We start from the raw sequence: 25753 nt of genomic DNA, 5'->3' as shown, positions 1-25753 counted from the left end.
GGAGAAGACAGGAAACAGCAAGGGATCTGAAGTAGCAGAGCCAATGGAGGAGGGATAATAGTAGGAGGGGCCACAGCTTCTGAGGTCTGTCAGGTAAGATCTACCAGTAGGTAGGTATTCTGTCTGGCCAGATGGGCCGTGGTTGACTTCAAGATATTTTCATTTTATAAAATGGCAACAAGTTGTATAAGCTACTAACTCCGATGCTGAGTAATTTTGTACCAAGAGAATGGCAAACCACCTCAGTTTATCCAGAATGAATGGTATTTGTATTCTCTCCAGATTCGTACATTGAAAGTCTAACTTTCTCTGAGATGGGATTAGGAGGCCATGGAGTCTTTGGGTAGTAATTAGGTTTAGATCAGATTGCAAGGATAAGGTCAATACTCTCACAAGAAGGGGCAGTCAAAGAAAGGCGAGACAGCACACAGAGGGAAAGAAGCTATCTACAAACTAGCAAACTACCAAATGTGCTGGTTTTTTGACATTGGATTTCAAAGATTCCAGAATGAAGAGCATTAAATGGTTAGGTCACCTGAACTATGGCATTCTGCTGTAGCAGTCCAAGATGAGTGACATGCAGTGTTTTCCAGGACATTAAACTTTGAGTGGTAAAATCCAGAAAAGTCTCTAGTACATGGAACAATCTGGTTACCCAAATCCCACCCTCTTTGTCTTCAACAAAGACAATGTAGGAAAAATAGTTCTGGCATAATGTTTATTTAAATAGTAATCTTAAAAAGGCTTTATACAAATCATATAAACACAGTTTGACATTGTTTATTTTTTACATTGAAGAATCACAGTAAAAGCTCTCGAGTTCCCGTGATCTGGCTCAGCCAGCGAATGGTCAACTACCTTTAACAGAACACCCTGGGAAAGCTGAACTTCCCCCCTGTTTTCTTGTCATTCATGCTTATTCCTTGGACCCTCATCCCTGTGAACTCCCCATCCCCACCAAAGAGAGAAAGCAACCCTGTGGCCCTGTGAACCGCCTAGTCCGGGAGAGCGTGGAGGTAATGTGTCATTCAGTACAAGGCAAAGAAGGAGATCAATACTGTGAGTTAGGTTTCCCAAAGGGAACAATTCAAGGAGATGGGCCAGCTAGCCTATCTTCAGATAAAGATAACCAATGCACCAAGGTGAACCCTGGCCAAGTTAGGATCAAACCCAGCCGTCTTTCTTTACATCTTACAACAGACCAGCCTCCAGCCTTGGTGAGGTATCTACTTGTAGCCCTGGGGACCCTGTTTTTGTTTAGCCCCCAGGGTGCACTCAGAGCCTCTAATCAGCTAAAGTAAAATGGATGCAGGACTTGTAGAGGGATGCAGGTTGAGATGCACATGACTTAGAACTGCAGGTTTTAGACAGGGCTAGTCTTTGGGGAATTATAGTAAAATGGTCCATTGGGCATGAGAGGGCCAGGATCCCCAGAGTGGGTCTTTGAACGTCTCTCCTCCACAGAAGCTCTCAGCGGGCTGAATCCTAGCTGCATGGGAGGGTAAAGAGGAGAATGAGCTAATAATACAGACTTTTTTTTTTCTACTGCATGCCCAGCTCGGAGGGTGCCTAACACTAAACCCCTGGGGCTTAACAGCTTAACTTTTCACCTCTACCACTGTGCTAACGAGTGCCAAGATCAGCAGTAGCACTCGGGCTCTAGGTCAAAGTCACAACACCACTGAGTTCCACATGACCACTCACATACACAGTAGATACAGAGAACCCAAAAGCGCGCACAGACACATGCATGTGAATAAGTAGCCGTCGGTGGGACTGTCCCCTCTCTGCAAACAAAACACTGTGACATTACCATCTCAACTAGCATTTTCATAAGGTAACAATTAAAGGACCCAGCCAGTCCTGTTCACCCTATCCCTTTTGCCTGGGAACAAGACAAACGAAACCGTGGGTGACCACAGCAGCAAAAAATGGTGAGACACTTTACCACTTATATGCAACAGTCTGCACATACAGGTGGGGCTTGCAATGTATTTCTAGGGCACAGACAATCTTTAGGCATTAATACAAAGTCAAGATTTGGATCTTGAAGAGGACAATCTTATTCTTCATACAGTTTCATTCTGTTCCTGTCCTTTTTCCGGAGTCATCTAGGGCTCTGGTTTCCCCCAGGTGGCAGGACTCATTCCACTGTGGGTCAGTGGTGGGTGGGGGAGCTGGGAACGGAGTCACCGGGGTAAGAGAAGGAGAAATACCTTAACTTGTGAGACAGTTGTGATTCTTACCCAGAGGGAAAATACATTTTTATTCACTTTGTTTTCAAGGCACTTAATAAAAAACACATAAACTGCTCTGTGTGTGTGTGTGTGTGTGTGTGTGTGTGCGTGCGCGTGTGTGCGTGTGTGTGTGTGTGCATGTCTGTGTACATGGCACGTATGTGTGTGAACAAGAACTGAGGTCTTCCTGAGGTTGAAGCAGTGTGATAAATTACTTCATCCACACTACTTGCAGACTTGTGCGTAGAAGGTAACTCATGCATGGCCTCCTACTCTCATCCTTGCAGGGATGGAGCCTCCCTACGAGAAATCAATGTTACCAACAAATTCAACACAATGTTACCAACAAATTCAACAAAATGTTTCTGCCCCCCTGTTGCTCAGTCTTCCCAGAACAGGCTGGGTTTCTATTTCCCCTTAGTTCTTTTTTCCATCCAGTGGCCAGGAGGAAACACACCAACAACCTTACTTTCCACCCTACTCTGAGAACAGAGAATAAATCTCTCACTTTCTTTCACTGTGTGTGTGTGTGTGTGCGTGCGCGCGCAAGTGAGTGTGCTGGGTGCATATGTGAATATATGTATATGCTGTAGAAGAACAAATAGGCTGAAAAAGAAAAGGCAAAGCCACCAGCAGAGGTCCCACAAAGTGACACCCCACAGCCACAAATTCTGGGTCTAGATTAAGGAATGGCCCCCAGTCATCAAAGCATTTTAAGGCTTGTCTGTGTCTAACCATAGAAGTGTGTCTATAGATTCTGGAGTATGAAGTTTCTGTTCTGGTTTATTTTAAATTGTATATAAGAAAGAATTGTTCAAGCTGACCCTAAAATGGCAATCTTCCCCTGGATTAAAAAAAGTTAAAGGCAATAACATCCTACTTCAATATGCTAGGACTGAAAAACAGCAGCTCCTAGGGTTGTCTGGCAGAATCTGAGCACACCCCAGCACGTCTCACGACCATCCGGGGGGAAGCTAAGCTGGGTGGCTTTTGTTTCTGAAGTTTCATTTCTCAAGATGGAAGGGCTGGAAAGACCCTTAGCTTTTCAAGTGTTGGTTAGAAAGAGGAAGGGAATCACAATCCCCTCTCCACTTCCCCACTGGATAAACCACTTTCTTCTGCCTCTTTGAGTTGCTCACAGACCAAAAAAGATAAGACATAACACAATCATAATCATAACGAACCCACAAACGAAATAGAACTGTGACTCCAAAGAGATGCGCTCCTGTCTGTCCCGGCAGAGAACACTGCCTGGTTCCTGCAGTCACTTGGCCACCACAGTCCTTGGTGGGCAATAATCCCCCTCATGGATGCATCTCACTTTCTCCCTAGACTGGCCTGTCTGTCCTGTCCATACCTTCAGTATTCTGGATCGGTTTGATTGAGATTATGGCATTCAGTTTCCAAAGGGGGGAAAAATGTAATCTTCACTAGCCCCTCTCATTGGAACGAAACGTCAGAAGTGATTCAGGTGCAATCTGTCATGCCTCCGAGCAGCACTTCTGGTGGTTCATCTTGACCTTGTGCTTGAGGCCGTCATAGAGCTCGAAGTTGTAGTTCTCCAGGGTGGTGCAGCTGCGTGAACTGAGGCCGGAGTAGGAGCAGGTGCAGTAGAGGAGCAGCCCAGCGCAGGTGGCCCCCAGCAGGACGCCCAGCGAGCTCATGGCAATGATGGTGATGAGGATAGGATCCAGTGTGTACAGCCAGCTCTTTTCTTTGCCAGATGAGGGGCCACCAGCCCCTGAGGTAGGGGAAGAGGAGTTGCTCCAATCTCCCTCATACTCATCTACGGCACAAAATATACAAGATTATAAGGCACGGAGACATAATCGAGGCTCCCCAGCCCAAGCCACTTTGGGGCATAGCAGTGAGTAGCAGGCACTTGGGAATCTTGCTATATCCTAGTTGTACTATTTGAGGCCTGTGACCTAATCTCTTCCCTGACTCCATTGTTCCATCTGTAAAGTGGAAACAGTAATGAGAAGATCTTCTAGGTTGTTAGCAGGACTAAGGGGACCAATATTGTCAAGTGCTTTATAGCCTGGAACACAGTACACACAACCCCCTACTGTCTGGCTGTCTATGTCTGTCTGTCTGTCTGTCTATCTATCTATCTATCTATCTATCTATCTATCAATCATCTGTCTATGATATCATTTTACTTATTTATAAATGGTATCTCAGGCTGGCCTTGAACTTGCCACTACTTCATGAGTGATGGTATTACAGGCATACACCACCATACCCAGTTTTATATGGAGTGAGGGATCAAACTCAGGGCTACACACATGCTAGGAAAGCACTTTGTCAACTGAACTACAGCCCCAGCCCTAAGTATTTGATCTTTAAGGGCTGGTGATACAGTTAGTGAAAGAACACTTGCCTAAAATACATGAGGTCCTAAATTCAATCCTGAGTACAACAGAATAAATAAATATAGATAGATTAAATAACTAATGTTAAAGTAAGCCAACTTCCATCCTATAGTTCAGCTTTTGCTGTTGCTGGGCAAACCTAGGGCCACATATACACTAAGCAGGTGTAACCAACACTCTGCTGTGTCTCCAACACTCATGTTTGGCAGACCCTTCAGGGAATTGTGCATTTCACAGGATGGCTGTGTGTCACGGGCATGTTTCTTTGTGGCTTCTCATCCCTCACTTCCAATTGCCTCAAGTTAAATCATTTTCATGTCATGAGTTTCTCCACTTAGCATTCCTGGCCATATAAGTAGCAGACTTCCTTTCCAGCCCTCAGCCCTCCCTTGACATGAGTACTTGATTGGTACAGGTTAAACTGGCCTCCACTGTTCATGTTTAAGTTCAAACCCTTAGTGCATTATTAGAACTTGATCTTACTGGGAGTCAAGGCCTTTGCTGAGGCAACAAGAAGAGGCCATTAGGATTGGCTCTAACCCAATCTGACTGGTACTTTATGGAAAGAGACTGTAGACACAAGCAAATACAGAAATGGCCATGCACAAGCCAGGGAGAGACAAAGAGAGGGATAAGGGGAAGGAGGGAGGGAGTGGATGAGGGAGGATGGAAAGAGGGAAGGAAGGAGGGAGGGAGAGAGGTAAGGAGAGAGAGAACCTCATAGCTTTCAGAAGGAACTGGCCTTTTCCATACTTTCACCTAGGATAAGCCTCCAAAGTGGTAAGAAAATAAGTTTCTGTGCATGAAGCAACCTCCATAGAAACACCCAGCTGTAACCTTGCCATCACCTCAGAAAAAGGACATCCTTATGTGTCTAGAGTAGGAGTGATGCATGGCTTCATGCAGGGCCCATCCTCTCATGGTCCCCTAAGAAGTCCAAAAGGAAAGGAGAGAGATACTACATCCTTGTTAGTAGGTGCTGCAACTGAGGTTGAGAGGTCCTGGTGAGCAGGTAACTCACCCCAGATCGTCAGCAGTCAGTTAAAGGACCAGGAGTCAGCTTCTGCCCCCACTTTCTCTTACTTTGCACTTTAGGACTTCTGCTTGATCTACTGCAGGCTCCCATGTAGGACAGTTGTGTGCTTTTTGCCCATAAAAGGAGAGTTGGAGTGGTTTTTGCAGCCAGCTGACAAGGTACTGTTTGGGTTTGTCACTCTAGTTTCTATAACTACGCTTGAAGTTTCTGCTTAAGGTCAGGTGAAAAGCAAATGCTCTTAAAACTGTTCTTCTAACTGTCCACTCTTGGCCTGGAGTTGTTCTGTGGGTGGGATTTTGCTGTGGGGGCTCGCAGAGATCAGGCCTGACTCTCACAAAAGCCCAGGAGACCTTCACTACTGAGTTGAAGGTTGAAATTACACCTATGCACTTGCTTTCCCTTCCCCAGGACTCTTGAATTAGCCTTTAGAAGTATGTGCATTTTAAATGCAAAGACAGAGCTTGGAATAAATGTGAAAAAATGGGGTGGACATTGCTCGCCAAACCCTTAAATCTTCAACAAGCAAGATCTGGCATCATGGCTGGGGTAACAAAGTTTCCCTGTAAGTGGTGGAATGAACAGCCCATGCTAGCTTGAGACTTCAGGGTCAAATAATTCACTCACGTCTTTCTGTGGAGGAGATCATAGGGGTCAATCAATGACAGCAGAAAGGATGAGGGTCAGGCAGTGACAGCAGAGGGGGCTCACTTTACACCTCTAAAGAGTTTATCCAGATTTGATGTCCATTGATAGAGAAAGTTGCCTGAAATGGGGGCCTGTTTCAGATTAGGCCCAGGGAATCCTATAAACTTTCTAAACCTGGAGATTTGACCTTGAGAAAGTACTTAATGGTTTCTTTGTTTTTCTCTGGGTTCTTTTCACTTATATTTCTGACTGATAGTTCTAAACTCTGGACTTCCAATAGCCAGAACATTATTTTTTTGTTGACATTTTTATAACCAAAGTTGAGTTTCATGATTATCTGTTAAATCATGATAATACCCACCATCAATTTCATCTTCATAGCCCTCTCCCCCATGGATTTCTGGGATGTCCACTATTAAAATAATAAAAAAAAGGAAAACAAATACACCAAATTATCAGAAGTTCTGTCAATACTACTAAAAGCCAAAGAGTCAACCATCTTTGAGTCTGACTTCCCATTGTGGTGGGCTTCTAAAGAATCACACACTTTTAGATCATTTAGCATGCATGTGGCTAGATTATTTCTCCTGCAAAGGGGCTCTCTTCCAACAATGACCATAAAAGCAAACTAAGAAAGGTCACATCTTCAGTAATAAGTAACCTCTGTCCCTGTGTTTTCATGACTGTCATTTGTTACCAGTTGAGGTTTGGGTTCCAGTAAGGCCTCTTGGCTCCTATGTGCATCCTCAGCTACCATTACAATGACACATACTTAATGTAGCAAACTAAATCTCCCTATATACATGAATCTAAGTTGACATGAAGTACTAGAGTCATGCTCCTCTGGATTTCAATAAACACATGGCAACTGAGGAAAGTCATGTTTCATCATCAGATACCTTAATAAAAGAATTGGAAAGAATGTCTTAATGTTTTCCCCCTTTCACCTGTCTGTGATCCTATTTTTTGCCTTACCCAGCTCAGGCTCTGTGTGTGTGTGTGTCTGTATGTGTGCATGTTTGTGTGTGTGTGTGTGTGTGTGTGTGTGTGTGTGTTTCTTCGACACAGTTTAGAACAGATCAAACATAGGCACCCAATCTGACTAGTTCAGGCTTGGATAGATCTAAGTTAATTTACTCTGAAATTTTCCAGTATTATCAATGCTGATCTTTTCCTTTTATATGATAATTTGAGGGCTGGAAAATATGGGTGTTTTATGCACAATACTGTTCAACTTACAGAAATCAGAACCCATGAAAATTACCTGTCTAAAATGTTAAAACATTTAAAAAGAGATTCAAATATGTGATAGTAAGCAGGCTCTTCTCACCTCTGCCCATGTCTCAAGCTAATTAGGACACTCAAACCTCAAACAGCTGAAGTAACAAGGAGAAGAACGAACTTTACACTAAACAAAATGTCTTGCTCATCAGCATTGTATATCAGGGACCATCACCTTGACCATGAACTGAACTGAGGATGGATCCATCACTGTCATCCTTGAAAATCTACTCATTTTCAATCATATTTAAGTCTTCTTCATTCCTGGCCAGAGTGCTAAGCATGTTCACATCCCCACAGCCTCTAAAAAGGACACACAGAGCACTCTGCCAAGATCCACTCGAAAGGACCACTGCCATGTGGCAGTAGTCCTCCAAAAACCCAGCCCACTCCTGGCATGCTTTTACCAAAGCAACTGGCACCTGCAGGCCATGCCAGATTTCCTACCTCGATGCCCATCTCCTGCATTATTCTCCAGGCCCTTACAAAGCAGGCTGTTTCTTTGGAATGAAGACGTGAACATGATTCAACAAGATTCAACAAGAGGCCAGGTGGTGACTGTCACAGGGATCACACCGAGCTTATGAAAGTCAACCCAGACATTTTTTAAAATAGGAATTTTTAAATAGGAATACACACACACACACACACACACACACACACACACACACACACACACACGGAAAAAGCTCACATTTCTGACAATTAATCATTTTGATGGGATGCTCATATATCTTAGCATCTTCATGGTTAGAGGATATAGAATACTATATATATATATATATATATATATATATATATATGTGTGTGTGTGTGTGTGTGTGTGTGTGTGTGTGTATGTAAGTTAGACTAGGGCAAGAGCCATGCAGCTCTTAATAGTGACTTCTGCTTCAAATCCTGTACCTATGTTAAGTGTCTGGTCTTTGTCAAAGATAAGAAAATTTCTCAGAAGCTAGAGTGTCACCTTGCTCCATCTCACACCCCAGAGAAGAAGACCAAGGTCACCCCTGATCACAAACTAGAGAGGGGTGAATGTGGTGTTGATCTAGAAGGGAAAAGGGGTAAATGGATGGCAGTGACTGTGGGGACATTTTATCCTAGGCCTGTTGTCTCTAGAGGCAGAGGATTGGATAAGATGGCTTCCTAAAAACTGGCCCATTTCTAAGTTTCAATGAAATGGATGGCTCAGCCCTAGCTGAGCTTCCCCACCTGGAGAATCAAAGGCCACTTAAGGTAAGGAACACTTGAGTAGCTCCAGTCTGCTCTTGGAATAATCACCCATCCCAGGAATCTGGATGAGTGGGAAGGGGTCAAGAAAAGGATAAGTTAATCAACAACAGCACATCTGTTCGCCAAGCCTTAAAGAGAGGATAGCACTCTGGGGGAAACCCAAATAAAAGGAACATTTGTACAAAAAGCAATTTACTTTGATAGCAATTTCACTAGTCCCTTTGCTCATGTTCTTGATATCTGTATTTGATTAAGAGGGTTTTTTTTTTTTTGTTTCATTTTGTTTTGTGTTTTGTTTCTCTCTCTCTTTTTTCCTCTCAGAAGCATCTTTGCTCTTCACTGGTCCTTTCCTATTTTGGTTGAGCCCACGAGGCAAACCTAGGGATGCTTGTTTGTTTGTTTGTTTGTTTTTAGGATGCAGGCAGGAAGAAGGTGGTTGATACAGGAGGGTTCTGGAATTCTGGAAAAGACAAGAGAGGAGGGGCAGTTGCTCATACAAAGTTCAGAAGGGGGTGTCCTGGCTCCCACATGAGGCAGGAAGAAAGATGAGTTGGAGCTTCAGGCAGGGAGTGAGGTAGCAGCTGTGTAGGAGGGAGAAATTGTCAGCCTGAGGATGCTGTGCCAGCTGGGAACCAAGGCCAGGTTGGAGATGACAAACGTTCAGAATCTAATCGCAATGGGGGCAAAACTTGAAGAGGTGTGTTGATGAGTGTGGGCTAGGCTGGGGGGAATGACTGCATCACACCTTACATCAGTATAAGTCAGGAAGAGACCTCAGCACTCACAGAACTTCCATGCCCAGCCTTCATGCTCCCACGACCCTGGTCTCTTCTTGGTCCCTGTGTGGATTCAGTCTAAGGCCAGTCTGACTACAAAGCCTGAGCGCTAACTCTCAAGACCTAATGCATTGGCTCCTCTGCCTGCTTGGCTACTCAAACTGCACCAGACTGATGCGGCCTGCTGAGACATGTTTCTTTGGATAGGCAGGACCTGCACTGACACCACATCTCCACTACTCTTTCTTGGTGTGTGTGTGTGTGTGTGTGTGTGTACATGGAGGCAAGAAAAAAAAAAAAAACCTCAACTATCATTCCTCAGATGCTACTTATTATTTTGGGATTTTTGTTTGTTTTTTGAGACAGGTGGTTGGCCTAGAACTTGCCAATTCAGCAAGCCTGGCTGGCCAGTGAACCCCGGAGATCTGCTCCTGCTGGGATTCTAAGCCTGTATATCAATCACACTTAGCATTTTTGCATGGGGTCTGCACTTGAACTCACTTTTGATGCCAACTGAGCCATTATTCCAGCCTCTCTACCATGTTCCTCAGAAACCAAGCATATGCCTTAGCCAGGGTCCCAGGAGGTGGGATGTGCATCCTCTAGCCACTTGGCCAGATCACTTTGCTGGTAACTTCTAAGGACTTCTTATTTGTAATCTGAAGTTTGGAGTTTCAAATGATAGGCATCACCCAGAAGGCGGAGGTTGAATTACAATGTGCTTCAACGCAGTCTCGATTAACCAATTAACCAACCATCGCTTACAAGGAGGGCTTGCTTGCTGTCCAGAGAGCGCAGCAGAATTTGGGTAATAAAGAAGTATGGATTTAGGTTTGTGTCATTAAGACTCTTCATTGTGGCTGGGAAACAAAGACTCTCAGACCCAGAAAAGCACAGGGGAAAAATAAGGCATTTATAAAGGACTACAGAGCTCTGGAGTTCAGGGAAGGAGTTAGACAAATGAAGCTGGGGGACTTCAGCACCCAGGCTACTGCGAGGTGGGCTTGGGGATAGTCTATGGCTTATCTGTTTGACTCTCAGGATTGGCATCTGAGTCTTCTCACCCACACAGTTGTCTCTTGGGGTTTTGGCTTGTATCCCCCCCCCCCCCCCGTGACTCACAAATCCCCCACCTTGAACTTATCCACCAATGAGGCAGCCCTGCCTGCTGTCTGGCTCCTGAAGACCAGTGTCGTAAGAGCATGAGACAAGTTCAAATGACTGAAAAGTGTTAGATATAGCTTGAGCAACCAAGCCAGCAGAGTTGTCACTGTTTCAAAATGAAAACAAGCCAACTAACCAAACTCTGGCCACTTTCGTGGTGAGATGAGAGTCACTTGTTCCCACGAGTATCCCTTTCTTCTTGCAGGCTCAAGAGATAATAGGTATAAGAGGAAGTGTCTCAAATTTTTTGCGTATCTTTTGTTACATTGGGTTTTTAGAATGAGAGACCCAGTAGCTAGTTAGTAAAACCTCCCTGGACTGCTCCAGGAACTCCCTCACCCTAGAAGAGTCCAGTATGGCGGTGTCCTGGTCAACAGACTATGTCACTATAGTACAAATGGTGAGTACCACTCCCACTCATAACAGGCCTCCTTTAATGAAAAGTGTTTCTCCCCTAAGGAGGCCTGGAATAGTGCCTGGTACTGTCGGACCACACATGCTAGCCAGGGGAAACACACTCCTTGGCATTCCAACCCGCAGCTGGGAAACCCCCAACCTTGATTTAGCTCTCCAGGAAGAATTCTTGCTTTTGCTTCCTTCCCATCCCCAGCCCTTCCCCCCTCCATTGTGACTCTTTGGGGTTATCACTGCTTCCCTCATTAGTCTGCCTTTCTGTAGTTTTTATCAGGAGATTCTTCACCCTCACCACTTGTCATGCTGTGGTCTACTGTGAGTGCACCGGCCCTGACAGTGTTCCCTGCACTTTCTGCACCACAAAAGGAACTTCACAAGATTACCAGGGGAATGGGCAGTCTGCTTCAAACCACTGGCTGCTTTTAGATAAATAATTTAGGACAGTCCCTCCATGCATCACTTGCATGAGGTCATTTCAGAACATGGATGCACATTGATTTTCTTCGACGAGGCCCTTCCGTGACAACTCGGAGCAGGGGCATGAGAGACCAGGCTTGCCACCCAGAGCATGGGACGAAGACCCTCAGACGCTTGGCATAGCATTGCTCTGTACCTGAACAGAGGCAGCCTGGGGCATAGAGGAGCATTGGCCCAGGAACAGACATCTATTTCTCAGTTTGGTCCTAGATGTCAGAAACCCTGTCTTTCTTGACTTCTCTGAGTCTACTCTGTGCTCCCCTGCTGTGGAATGCCATCATTAGCATCAAGTTTTCCTTAAAAGTGTATTTATTTATTTTGCTTTAATGTGTGTTTGTGGGAGTGTACATGTCACATGTGTGTGAGTGCCCATGGAAGCCAGAAGAGGGTGTTGGATATTCTGTAGCTAGAATTACAGGTGGTTGCAAGCTGGTCATCTACAAGAATACTACACACTCCTAACAGCTGAGCTATCTCTCCAGACCTCATCATCTGCTTTTCTGATGAGAGTTGACATACACAAGGAGACTTCTAAATACAAGAGCCTGCCATCCCATAATACTCACTGATCACCCCTTACCCTAACTTGGTCCTCTCTGAAGTAATTAAGAAGAATGTGAAAAGCATGGAGCATCGGAAGTGGAAAAGTTCCACTTTTCAACACTTGCTTCTTTGACTTAGGAACTAGTGCTCTTAATTGTAGACTCCAGAGGTGATAAAAATGGCTACCGTGTAGCTCTCATCTCAAGTCTTAACTGGAGCTGGGCTAATAACATCTTATAGATGCCTACTGAAACCACTAAAATTCAACTACCTTTGAAAGACTTCAAGAGCCTCTTCCAGAGAACCTCTGAACAATTTCATTTCTGCAGGTACCAAATGTCATCCCTTCTCTTGTAGAGATGAAGTGGGCAGAGGAAGGTAGGAGAATGCAGGAAGCCACTGAAGAAATCAGCTTGAGACAGAAGGCAAGCTAAAGATTTTCAACACCTTGTTTGCAGCCTGAGACTTATTTGGGATACGATCTTGGCTGCTTAAAGCCATTATTTGATTTTATTCCAAGTTCCCGAAGCCCCAGAGCCAGCTAAACCAATGGGTCACTCAGGTGGAAGTTGCCTTCAGAAATATCTCTCAGTCATTCTGTTTTATTTTTACCCTCGTACTGGGAAACACAACATTGAGATCTCAATAAACCAGGAATAATGGAGGGCTAAGGAGATCTTTCTTGGCACTTCAAAATGTTTAATTTGGTTTAGCATTTAGTATTGGCTGAAGATTCTCCCTCCCCACCACACTTAATTTCCCTAATTCAGTTTGTTCATCCCTAGTTGCAGTGAGGGGCTAGAAGTTCAGATGTTGATATTGTCTTTGCCAAATGGGCTTTAGAAAGTCGGGCTACTTGAGAGCTGTGGATCTATTGCTAGACTTGGCCTGAGTTTAGAAGCACCCGAGAAGATCAGTTAGCATGGATTTCTGTCTTTCAGAATACAGCCAAATGTATGGAGGGTCATGGAAAAAACAATTTTTTGGAATGTTTCCATGTGGTTTCCATTAGGTAAAGACAAAGGGGGTTGGTATGAAATTACCGGGAAGAGTCTGATCTTGCATACAGTCATTATTTTCTATTATTTTTAGTTAAAAAAGGAAAAACCATAAAAGGATTTGGAAATATTAACTGCAAACAAGAAGGCTGTGAAATGACCTAGTAATACATTCAAGCATGGAGGCAGATGAGCAGCTGGGGCCAGGAAGTCTCCACTGAGCCTCAACAATTGCATGAAAAAAAAATGCAGCCAGGGAAATGCTTAACTATATAATATAGACAGACTTACAGGACAGGAGAGAAAATTCTACAATATATATATATATATTCTAGAATATATATATATATATATATATATCAAATTAAGTCTGAAAAACCAGATAAGTCTCCACCCCCCAAAGTAGGTGTGTCAACAAGCAATTGTCTCTCTGTATTTTTTTGTTGGTTAGTTTTTACTAAGGAATGATGGCTGGGAAGACACAGAGAATCTCAGGGGGAAAGTACTGTACCTCTCTCCCCACATTCCTAGAGATGTAAAGGAAAAGAATTCTTCTAAATTTATATGCCAGAGATTTTTCTTTTCCTAGTGGGACTTTTGACATTTCTTATGTCCCAAAGTCCCAGTAATCAAGCAGTGCTATGTCAGTCAGCTTGTCATCACAGGGACCAAATGCCCGAGTGGAACAAAGAAAGGGGGATGTGTGTTTGCTTTGCCTTATGGTTCCAGGGGTCTTAGTCAACAGTCACTTGGTCCCATTACTGTGGGCTCTGAAGGAGGCAGAACATTGCAAGAAAAGAGAAGCAGAGTAAAGCTGTTCACCTCATGGTAGCTATTGGGAAGCAGAGAGAGAGAGAGAGAGAGAGAGAGAGAGAGAGAGAGAGAGAGAGAGAGAGAGAGAAAGCATAAAAGGAGAAGGTATACCCTTTAGAGGCACACCCCCAGTGATCCACTTTCTCCAACCATATACTACACTCTTCTAGCCTGTTCTGTATTTACATAACAATGTCTTAACCTATTGATAAAGTCAGTAGCCTCATGATACAGTCATCTCTCTACCAGTTCTGGATTAAGACTTCAACACATGAGCCTTTGGGGACATTTTATTACCCAGACCCTAAAACTAAACATACAAGAACCATTACTCAGAAAGCAGGTTTGATACAACCTTGGTCAAGAGGGAAGATGAAGCTGAAGAATCAAAACTAATATCAACTTCTACTGTGAAAGTGGGCATTTTCTAGAGGGGTAACAAACTCCATCACTCTGTTCCCATGGATGTTGCCAAGAAAACTCACTATACTTCTGAGTTGGGCTCTGCTTATAAATTCTGATAAGAATGACTTACTAATAACATAATTTTACAGAGGCCAAAAGTATACCATTCTTGATCCATTCACATGATAAATTTCTCCAGCTTCTTGTTGGTGGTTGAGGACTATAATCCCAACAGAAAGATTCTGTTAGATTTATATTTGTCTTCTCACAAGAACTTTATTTTTGGAGGAAATATCAATTAAGCACTTGAGTGAAGTACTCTAAACCTATGATTTTTTTTCTGAGAGAAGGTGTTGGAAGAAGGGATGGTAGAGAAAATGTAAAGACACCAGAAAAGAAACAGGACCACTAAGACAAAGGAAGGGTGGGGTCTAAGATGAACTTTACCTAGAACAAAGGTAAGGGTGAAGATCTGGTCCTTTTTGGGGAGATAGATGGGCACAGTGGCCCTATCTGGAATTTCTGGCCCTGGAAATGATGATGGGCTCAATGCTTCCCATGAACATTATTGGTTGGGTCACACTTTTGGTCTACAGTTGGCTTGGGCTAAGGTGCCCTCTCAGAGCCGTTTGAACATACCCATGTTAGCTTTGGTCTAGGTCTCAATTACTATCTTCTTGTTCTCAATTCCATATGTTGAGATATTCCTGAAAAGCAAGTGAGAGGTACACAATAGCCTCTCCAAATCAATCTGTCACTCCTAGTAGCCTTTGATAGTATAAGGAAATATGAAAGACTAAAAGGTCCTTAGTGCTAAAATGTGTTTGAATAACTAGCAGACCCTCAGCAAGTAGGATTTTGGTCAAGGACACATCCAGCTTAAAGTGCTTTGAACAGTACTGTTATTATTGGAGCCGGTAGCCCTCTAGTAATTGGCAGAGACATATTCAGATGGGAGTGTTTGTTTTGGGTAGTGATAAGTATTAAAAGGGATCAAGTGTGTATGTACCACTTGCACAGAGAAGATTCTGTGTGCAGGGCTTGGCATCTGGAACCTACCAGGTCTCATACTCGGCCTTCTTTATTTCCTGCATTATGTGCTCAGGTTGAACATCCAAAAGGAAGGGACCCTAGATCTTTGGTAGATAAGAAAATCCCACAAGGCATATACATGGCCCTAGACACTTTGCCCTATGCTCAGAGCTAATGTGATAATACTATGACTTTCTTGTCTCATGTACAATGGAACTTAAGGCGGTGCTCTTGTTAGAAATAATGTTTTGGACTCAGGTCACTTGGCTTCTCCTCTTCCTGTTATTCCTTGCTTGAGCTTTGTGGGATTAATAGATTTGCCTACATTTTGAGACAACCCACAGGAGAATAGCCCTGCTGTCAAAGTCTTTCCTTTATTGCCAAACCCTGAGCCTCCTTGGAAGAGAGATAAGTACCTCCTCTCAGCCCACAAGCTCTGTTTCTCACAGGGCATCCTCCTCCCTTGGGGGGACTCTAGGATTTGAGACTTCCTCTTGGCATGTAGGTCTACCTGAAGTTGCTGAAATCATTTGGTCTGCAGTACAATGCTGTGCAATGACCTTAAAGGGTATTTTTACATGAATGTTTTAGTAGAAAACATAAATAAGTAACAACAAGACACAGCACAGTTGTTCTTTGCAGAAACTAAGCAACACTCATTAATCATGGACAACAGGACTCTCTGCTGAACCCAGGGACAGAATCAACCTGGATCACAACTGCCACTTTCAGATAGGACTATATTCTCCCGAACCTGGTAGTTAAAAAACATTCTAAAGTTCTAGAGAAGTACTCTCTGAGTTTCAAATTTCCTAAAACTGACCAAAGTCTTCTGTAGCAAGGACTGTGCCTATTTTAGAAATAGTAGAGAGATTAGGTGTTTTGTGCAAATATGGAAGGGGATCTATATCCATGGTGTCCACTAGTTTCTGCAACTCTCCCACATGAAAACAGATTCCTTCATAGATAAACCTTTGGTATTTATTTGCAATGTTCAATAAAATGCAAATAGGAAAAGAGGCAAACATCAACAATGTTCATTGTAGTATCGATTATAACAGTAACAAAACAACAAAAGAAAACTACATGCAATTTAAACAACCACAAATGGGGAGGGGTGATTAGTAAACTATGGCATACCAACACAATATGCCTGAAATGGGCCGGGGGTGGTGGTGGTGGTGGTGGTGGTAATAAACCCAACCACACATACTGATGGATCTTCAAGATGTCCCATGAAAAGAAGCAGGTTGTCCAAGGAAGAGAAGAAGTGCTATGATAGTATGGTGTAAAACAAAATGAACTTCATCTAAACCAAACTACATAATTTGACATGAACTTGCATGCTCATAAAGGTATAAAGAGATGATTTCAAATCATACTTGTGGTCACTTCTAGGGAGGAGACTGGGGTTGGTTAGCAATAAAGTGAATTAATGCTTTTCCTGTATTATTGTATATTGTGAAAACTAGCCATACATAATCATGAACAGAGAGAAAAGAGAGAGAGAGAGGAAGGGACACACACACACACACACACACACACACACACACACACACACGGGGAGAGAGAGGAGAGAGAGGAAAAGAGAGAGAGATAGAGAAGAGCCTGAAGTTACCATCTGAAAAGCTCCTTCAGCATCCTTGTTCAGTGTTAATAACCACCCTGATTCAGAGATGCCCTTCTGTATATATGTTTCTCTTATTGGTTGATGAATAAAACACTGATTGACCAATAGCCAGGCAGGAAGTATAGGTGGAGCTAGGGATGAGGAGAACTCTGGGGAGAGGAGGCAGAGAGAGGTGACCAGAGAGGTGCCATGTAGTTGCTGAAGGACTAACATGGGAATTTCAGGCAAGCCACAGCCTCGTGACAGTAAATAGTTTAATAGAAATGGGTTAATATTTAAGAGAGAGCTAGCCAGTAAGAAGCATAAGCCATTGGCCAAAGAGTTACTAAATAAGACTCTGTGTGTTTATTTGGGGCTGAAAGGTGATGGGTCTAGGCACAACAGAAACTTCAACTACACCACCCTAGTAGTGTGGTTCCAAGAGAAGGTGTTTTCCCACCCAACACCCAGCCCTCCCTCCATACCTTCTGTGCCTGGCCCTTCTGAAGGCACAGAAGGACTCATTTCTCACTCCAGTGCCCATGGCAGTTTACATTAGATCATTATTAACTATTTATAATTATGTCTTGTGGCTCTGTAAGGTCCTGTCAGGCAATCCCAAGAGCATTGACATTACCCAGAAGAGAGATCTTTATGGGTCTTCTGTTCATAGGATTTGGGGCAGGAATGGCTTCTGCTCCTAAATTTGTCATCCCCTGACATCTTACTGTTACTAGGGTTCTGCTCTGTGGAGAGTTCCTAAACCCTGTATCATTCCAGTTAATATTGTAGCCATATATAATGGCTCCCAGGGGTCAGTGCAAACATACCCCAGTTGTGACTATGATCCATTGACTCATAAGGGAGTAGATTTCTTGTTGTCCTCAGCACAAACATCCGTGCACCTGACCGAGGTGAGGCTTAGTCAAATCACCTACTACTTCTAGTTCTAACTTCTTTGAATAGGACAACCTCCCTGCTCTGATTCTCTGATAATCAGCGGGTCTTCCCCTCTCCCCTCCCTTTTCTCTGGCTGGATTTGTGTTTTCTTTGGGCCATCACTGAAGTGGATGAAAGACAAATTACAGCTGCGAGAGGCTCAGAGCTCTGCACAGCTAAAGAGAGAAACAACAACAGCAACAAAAACAAGCCCACACCTATGGGTCTGCGGTTTGCCTCAGACGTGCGGCCACAGTGCAGACAAATCAAAACTTCAAAATGAACCTCTTTTCATCACAGATTACAAAAGGCCACAATGTTTGTGCAGAACAACCACAAAGTCAGCGAAGAGCAGTGGGGAAAACCAACTCAGTGCCACACTGGCTTGGCTGGGCTTTGGTGGTGTGGGCTAGGAGGGCAGTGTTGAAGCAAGAATACACATGTAAGTTGTAGTGAAGGCCCAGGTACGAGCAAACACAGGGTACACTGGGCTTTGACATCTGCAGCCTATGTTCACAGAAACATAGTTTCTGTTACAGTTATACTTGGGAGAAGTCTGGAATACAGGCAAGAATGTTTACTGCTGGAAGTACCATGAACAACATATAAAATTGACTCCTGATGGCTGCTATCCTCTCAGGGAGAAAGAGTGTCCCCAAAATAAGTCTTGGCCCCAGAGTCAAGGTGGACTACTTCCCAAAAGTGGCTCCAAAACTGTTAGCTATGCCAACAAAGCATAAGCTCTGACTAATTCAATTCAGCCTGGCATGTGTGGTCCTAGGTCATCTCAGACAAATGCAGACCAGGTCTGGGTCTTTGCTCGAAATAAACATGTTGAGATGCTTCCTTTTTGCCTTTGTTAACAGGAACGAACAGTTTTAGGGCAGCCAAATATTACTTAGACAAAATGGGTAATTGTGCTTGGCATAGGAAAAACAGGCTGTGCTCTAATCGTGGACATCAACTCTACACTCCTGCAGAGGACAGATAATGACATCTACCCCAAGCCATCTGTACTAACAGCTCTCTGTGAGATCTTAAAAGCCAGGTTCCCCTTTGCAATGTTAGGACAGGCTTTAGGTCTGAGAAGGGCTGAATCCTGGGTCTAGGTTTCTAAAGGACCCTAGGGAAATTCAGGGCCCTGGCAGGTGTCTCTGTAAGACCATCTAGGACAATCATTCAGCCTCTTAGAAAGGACTCTGCACTGACTGACTACAGGCAGAGGCAATGTAGATCCTCTTGTGACCAATTCTTGCCACCTGTTGAGAGACTCAAAGCCATTAGGGAGTTACCTCGACTATGTATTTTTCCCTCTGAAGTCACCTTTGGGTTCAGATATCTACCACAACTACATTACTAACTATTCACTGAGGTAGATCAAACCAAACCAAACCAGACCAGACCTGACCAGACCATACCATACCAAACCAAGTCGTGCCATGCTGTGCCATGCCAGGCCAGATCAGACCAGACCAGACCAGATCAAACCAAACCAAACCAAACAGAACAACAACAACAACAACACAAAAACCTTGTGGACCCCAATATCAGTCTCTAGGGTTATTTATTTTTCATGCCACAGATCAGACTCTCAATTGAATCTACTTCAGTTCAAAACTTTTGCAGAATGTCCCTTTTATAAATGTCTGCTCTGACAGCTTTAGGTTCACAGCATCCATCCCAGAATCTTCATTATCTGCCCAAAAATGAAATTCCAACCATCTCTGAGCCCTGAAATGCTGGAAGTTCCCATTCCCTTTGTTCCAGGGAAATCATTCATTGGAGATCAGTGCCCCCTAGGAAGTGATAATTTGGTAGGTGTGGGGCAAGAGGACATGCTGTGTCTTTGTGGAGCTGGGGATAGTGTGCAACAGAGCTGCACCCACTCCCCCTGGGGCAGTTTGGAAGGAGATTCCAGTCTCCATGGATTTGCCATCAAGAGAAATTTTGTGGAATCACACTGAGCAATTTAGTACTTAGCGACTTTCACAAAATCCCACACCAATCATAAAAGTTGGCTCAGCTGCACAAATTGGATAAAACTCCTAACAAGCAGCAATGAAAATAAAAGGGAAGGAGCGCTGGCATTCAGCTTGAAGGACAGGACATCCCTCCCTCCCACACAAATGCCCCATAGTCCAGAAGATGATGTGTAAACTTTGGAGATATCCGTTTGTGTGTGTGTGTGTTTCTTTTTTCTTTTTCTTTTTTTCAAAGCTTACACTTCAACTTTGTTCTCACAGGCAAAGGGCAGGCAGAAAAAAAAAAAAAAAACCCAGATGTTTGTATAAAAATATCATCATTTTATTACATTCCACACAATACATTTTCAAATAGCTTTCAACATCCACAAGTTATTTTGACACACAGGCAACTGAGCAATGCAAGGGGTGTCACAGTTATAGGGAGAGGGGATAAGAATAGGAAGTAAAAATCTTTAGGTTTTCTTGTTTTGTTGTTCTTTGGTAATTTTTGAACTTTTAGGTATTTGCTTGCCTGCTAGCTTTTATTTTAAAGATGGGGTCTTTTAAAAGATGGGATATCAACCTCAAAAAATATGACTGGATCACCTATTCTGGTTTTAATCAAAAAGAGCGGGACAAGGGGAAGGATGAGTTTATTTTCTTCATCCTGTTTTGTCAATGGCAATGCTACATTTGTTTTGTTTTTCTTTTACTGCTTTTGCCAGCAATGGATGATGTCAGCTGCTAGCATAGTCTCCAGGAAGGGTTCTTGTGAGCCCTCTAGTAAGGCAAATGCTTTCCAGCCCCAGCTGGCCCTGCACCTCATACATGCACTCGTTCACATTTTAACAGTTGGTATCACCGCTTTGTCTGTTGGGAAGCAGCACTACACTCTAGCATGCGTGTATTCATGTGTCCAGTCCAGTTTCCTAGAAGAGAGTAACGCTTGCCTCCCCAACCGGATACAGAATTTTGCTTTTTAAAGCAACAAGGCATGGCATTTTACACATGAGCTGCACTTTTAGAAAATACTATGAAAGATGCTGAAATGTGGGAGTAGGAGAGAGGGCAAGCGAGAGCCAGAGAATGAGGGGAAAGAGAGAGAGGAAGAGAGAGAACACTTAAGCATGAATCACAGCTGAAGGGCATCATGGGATTCACCATCTTGTCATCTGTGACATATACATGAAGGTGATCCTGGCTGCATAGGGCATTGGATGAGCACAGAGCAAGGTCATAAAATGCCTGCCATCTTGCTTTTGATACACCTGATGGATTTTCTAGCTGCAGTTTTCCTATGCCTCCACAGGGCACCTGTAGGGATGTCAATCATTTGCAAGGAATGCCTGGCCCTAAGTGTTCAGCTGGAGGTGAACATTGCTGATAAAAAGCCCTTGGTGGCTGGCATGCCTCTCTCAGCACCCAGGGTTACTGTCCACCTCCTGCTCATGCTTCCTTCTCCATCTTCAGTTGAGGTAGGACAGCTCAAAGTAGACACACTCTAGCCTTTCATCTTTTCTTTTCTTGGCAGGGCTGCTGTAGTTTTGAAAGAGAGTAAGAGTTGGAGACCATGTCCTTTCAGGAGGATGAAAGGAACCAGATGCAAAAGCTGAGAGTGGAATCTATCTGGCTACTCTGAAAGAATACTGAGCAGCTCTCTCCCAAGCATTTGCTTTTTATTTTTAAAGAATCATTAGTATTTTGATCTTAGAAGGTGTCTGGGGGTGTATCTGACCAGTAAACTGTCTTGAGGGAATAGTACACTTCCCAAGAGGCTTTCTAGGTAGAAAACAGAAAACAAATGCCTCCAAGACTGAGCCCTAGCATACTGGAAATCTTCAAATACGTACTTTCTTGCAATGAAATTGATTTTGTGACTTAATCCATACTCTGCACAGCATTATTGGGCAACTGCTCACTGACATCCCTCCCTGTGTGTTGTTTGAGGAGGAAGAGTGGGCAGCCGTGGGTGTGCCTTTATCATGGCACCTTCTCTTTGCCTACGCTGTGGCATCTGCAGACGTTAGGTCAGCCCATCAGGCTCGATGCCACACTTTCAGGGACAGCACAAGGTACATTTCAACAAATGATTCCTTTCTGGTTTCTCACGCTATTTGAACAAGTCAGCCTTATACTCCAGTAGCTATAGATTCAGGCACACATTGACACCATGAAAAGAAAGCAAACAAACCCCTCTCCCTCATATTTTACAAATGCTATCGCAAAGACCAAAAGAATACCAAAGAATACCTTTTTCCTCAGCCCCATCCCATGTTAGGCTCAATGCAATGATGCCCTGGGTGTGGGGACTTTGCAAAAACAACATTTGAGTCCTTCCATCTCTTCTCTTCTATCTCCCACCTCCTGGTCTCCATTTAAGGATTACTGAGCTGGCATCATCCCAGGTGTGTTAGTCTTTATGACTTACTCCATGATTGGACCATCAGAGCTAAACATTCATTATGAACATTTTTCGTCTTTTTTTTTTTTTTTTTTCCTTTTTCTTTTGTAAGGCAACATGAGACACATTTGCTTCAGGGCTTGAAGTAAGGATGGCTCCATGAACCCAATGGCTGTTATCTTGTGACTTCAAAGACACCGGGAGACATAACAAAAGGGGCTATGTCTGAGTGCACTGGAGCAACCATCCTCTTGGGTCAGATGGGTTGGGGATGGGGATAAGGATGGGTGCAGCCACATTGTATCCCATGCGGCCTCTATTTTTCTAGGTACCTGGAGATGACAATGACAGCCAACAGAAACCCAGCCAGAAAGAGCTAGATAAGGCAACAAAAAAGCTTCAGTTTCTTCTCCAAGTAAACAAAATGTGTACAGTATATTATTTTCTTGTAAAATGTACCCCAGGAGAAGTAACGCAAGAGTGAAGAGCCCCTCTCTACACACACCCACACACTCCCCCCCTCCACAGTGAGTCAGTCTCTCCCTCACAACCCACCACACACACACACACACACACACACACACACACACACACACACACACACCTCTTCACATGGGAGTGTACTGTGTACATACATACAGAACCAGGCTCCCTTCAAGACACCTGGCAGCCTGCCCAGGAGAGGAGGGATGGGATAAGGCAAGGAGGGGAGAAAACAAGAGGGCCTGTCTCTGGAACAAAACCGACTGAGCCTTGGGTTGTGAAGTGCTTAGGGACAGATCTCTTCTGGGAATCCAGATGCAGCATTAGAGATGGGTTTTGTTGGTTTAGAATCATGAAAAAAGAAAGAAAGAAAGGATGGAAGGAAGAAAAAAGAGAGAGAAAGGAAGAAAGGGAACAAAAGAAAGAAGGTTAAAAGGAAAACTAATGAGAAGGAAAACAAATACCAAAGCAAAGAGAAACAGCAACCAAGGACCACAGAGAATGGTTGGGCCGGATAAGAGTGCTCAGGGTTGGGGACCCCAGGGAGAGCTGTATGAGGGTTCACGCAGAGACTAGGCGAGGAGAAAAAAAGTGCAAAATCGAGGCAACGTGTTTGCAGTCTCTCTTGTTTGTTTGGGCGCTGTTCCTGCTTCGGCCCTCAGCAGTGCGAGCCCCGCTCTTGTTCTAGCTTAATGGTTAGGGTGGGCTCCACCGCCAGAGGGGCCCCGTTGGTGTAGTGGGAGGTTTTGTAGGTGATGGAGTGATCGGTCTTCTTGGCCGCATAGCGGAACCGGTGGTAGTGGAGCACCAAGGCCAGCACGACGGAGACCAGCACCAGCACTGCGCCCCCGGCCGCCATAACGTAATACCAGTAGGCTGGAATGGGCTGCACGGGCACCGTGTCCACTGTGGGCTCGGTCCCTGGCGGGAGGGTGCCCCCTGGGGGAAAGACACAGAGAGTGTTGCTAGGCTGAGAGCATGCGGACTCATAAAAAAAAAAAAAATCAATTAAAAAAAAAAAAAAAGAAATAACGAAAAAAGAAAAGAAAGAAAGAGAGAAACACACATGCTTTGGGAAATAAAGCAGGGGACCAGGGACTCAGGTGGGACTCGGCCTTCGTATATACCAAGCAGTCTTACCATGGGTCCCTTTATACATCAGGCACTTTGACCCATTCTACAGATGAGGAAACAGACTTAGAGATAGATGGTCAATCAACAGTGGCCATTCACCTGGCAGTAAATAAGCTTCAAGCAAGACTGCTAACCTACAAAGCTTTCTTTGCTATTTAACCAGAATTTCTTTACCATATGTAAAAGCATTATAATTCTCTCTCTCTCTCTCTCTCTCTCTCTCTCTGACGTGCATGCATGTGCACACACACACACACACACACACACACACACACACACAGAATACAATGCTGCAATGGCTGCTGGCATTCAGGTAGGTGAATTCTCCAAGTGGGTGGAAGTGCCATATTTGGTGTGGCTGGCCAGAATTCTCAAACAATGTATTAATTAGGCTGGCTAGACTTGAAGGTAAATTCCATTTCGGTTTGCCAAGGCTTCTGTGCCCACTGAAATCGGCTTGGTCTTGTCTAAACAGGTCAATTACTACCGGCAAGCAATGACTCACCCATCTTCATTTCTTTTTTTTAATTGGATGGAGGATTTTAAAAGCAGATTGGATGGGGAGATGTAAGGAAAAAAATATGAGCACAAAGCAATAAAGAAACGTGAGAGCGAGGGACACTAAGTGAGGGAGAGCAAAGGGAAGAGGCTTGTTCATAACCACAGAAAAGAGAGCAGAGAGGAGAAGCTGGGGGTGGGGAGATTTAGAAGGCATCTGAGTTTACTGGCCAGCCTCTGGTTGCCATGGAGACACTGTAGTAGAGTTAAGCTTAGGGTAACTCAGGGGAAAGACTGGCCTGACTCCCACTCCATGCAAAAACAGTGCTACAACTTGATTCTCCCAAAGATTTACATCAGATGAGAATCTGGCCCAGAAAGGGACTAAGGCGCTTTCGAGCTTGCCAAAGGCAGACATGATCTTTACTTCTGAAAAATGATGTATGCTTAACCTATGAGAAATGCTTCCCAAGCTGCTTGTACCACGTGCTGGTGGCCAAAAAGATGCTTCCTGAACTCACAGGGTGTGTGGGGGAGGGAGGTGCTGCCTGTCTATCCACTGCTTCTATTCTGTGGGTGCACCTCTGCAAACCACTCGGGGTCCGCCCTGGCTGCCTTTCTTGTCTTCCCCATGAAACTTACAGATCCTCAAGTAGAAGAAGCCCAGCTCAGTCTTCACCAAAGAGTACCAGCAGAGAAGGTGCCCTATAATGCCTTATGAAGAAATGGCAGAACCACACCCCAGTTCTCGGCGTTCTCCAGCCCCCTCCTACCATTTGGGGAGTAGCAGAGAGGTGGTCAGACTTTCTCACAGCTCCTCAGAAGTGAGAGAAAAAAAACTAGGGGATTTTTTTTTGAAAACCTAATGAAGCCTGTCCGTCTTGCTAGCTCTGAGTCACTGCTTCCTTCAGTTTGGGGGGTCCCCCTTTCATTAAAGTGAAGTTTCAGTGGTACCATGTAGGCCATCAGAAGTCCCATGGTGTTAGAAGGTCTTTAACAAAGACCAGCTCCTTAGCTTACAGCTCCATAGCCACATCTATGCCCATTATCCCAGGACCCATAAAGGCTGTTTCCTCTCTCACATAACTACATACTCTATTCCCTAAACTAGGCTCATCTTCTTTTGTTTGTTTGTTATCCTGAGATTTTCACTTTGTAGCAGATGCTTATCTGTAAATTCACCATGTATCCCAGGCTGGATTCAAACGACTCCCCCCCACCTTAGCAAGTGGTGGGAGTACAGGTGTGAGCCACCACACCAGCTATGATTAACATCTTCATTAATATGGCTTAAGAAAA

At 44.1% G+C, this 25753-nt stretch overlaps 1 protein-coding gene across 5 annotated transcripts in view; it reads right to left on the bottom strand.

Annotated features, from left to right (window-relative positions):
* Positions 1–704: 704 nt before the first annotated feature.
* Positions 705–25753, bottom strand: part of Nrp2 (neuropilin 2) — a 116865-nt gene continuing 91816 nt past the window's right edge. For 2 of the 5 annotated variants that reach the window (XM_051190332.1, XM_051190333.1), the window contains exons 16-17: positions 6655–6705; positions 705–4023 (exon numbers count right to left, since the gene is read on the bottom strand). In XM_051190332.1, the coding sequence (XP_051046289.1) occupies positions 3719–4023; positions 6655–6705 (356 nt within the window). In that variant the 3' untranslated portion in view covers positions 705–3718. Of the gene's footprint in view, positions 4024–6654; positions 6706–20256; positions 23762–25753 lie in introns of those variants that run through there. The other 3 variants (XM_051190335.1, XM_051190336.1, XM_051190334.1) reach the window with 2 other exon arrangements.

The sequence above is a fragment of the Phodopus roborovskii genome, unplaced genomic scaffold (assembly GCF_943737965.1).
Source record: "Phodopus roborovskii unplaced genomic scaffold, PHOROB, whole genome shotgun sequence".
Classification (NCBI taxonomy): Eukaryota; Metazoa; Chordata; class Mammalia; order Rodentia; family Cricetidae; genus Phodopus; species Phodopus roborovskii.
The sequence above is the reverse complement of the archived record's forward strand: the minus strand, read 5'-3'. Positions and strand labels throughout refer to the sequence as shown.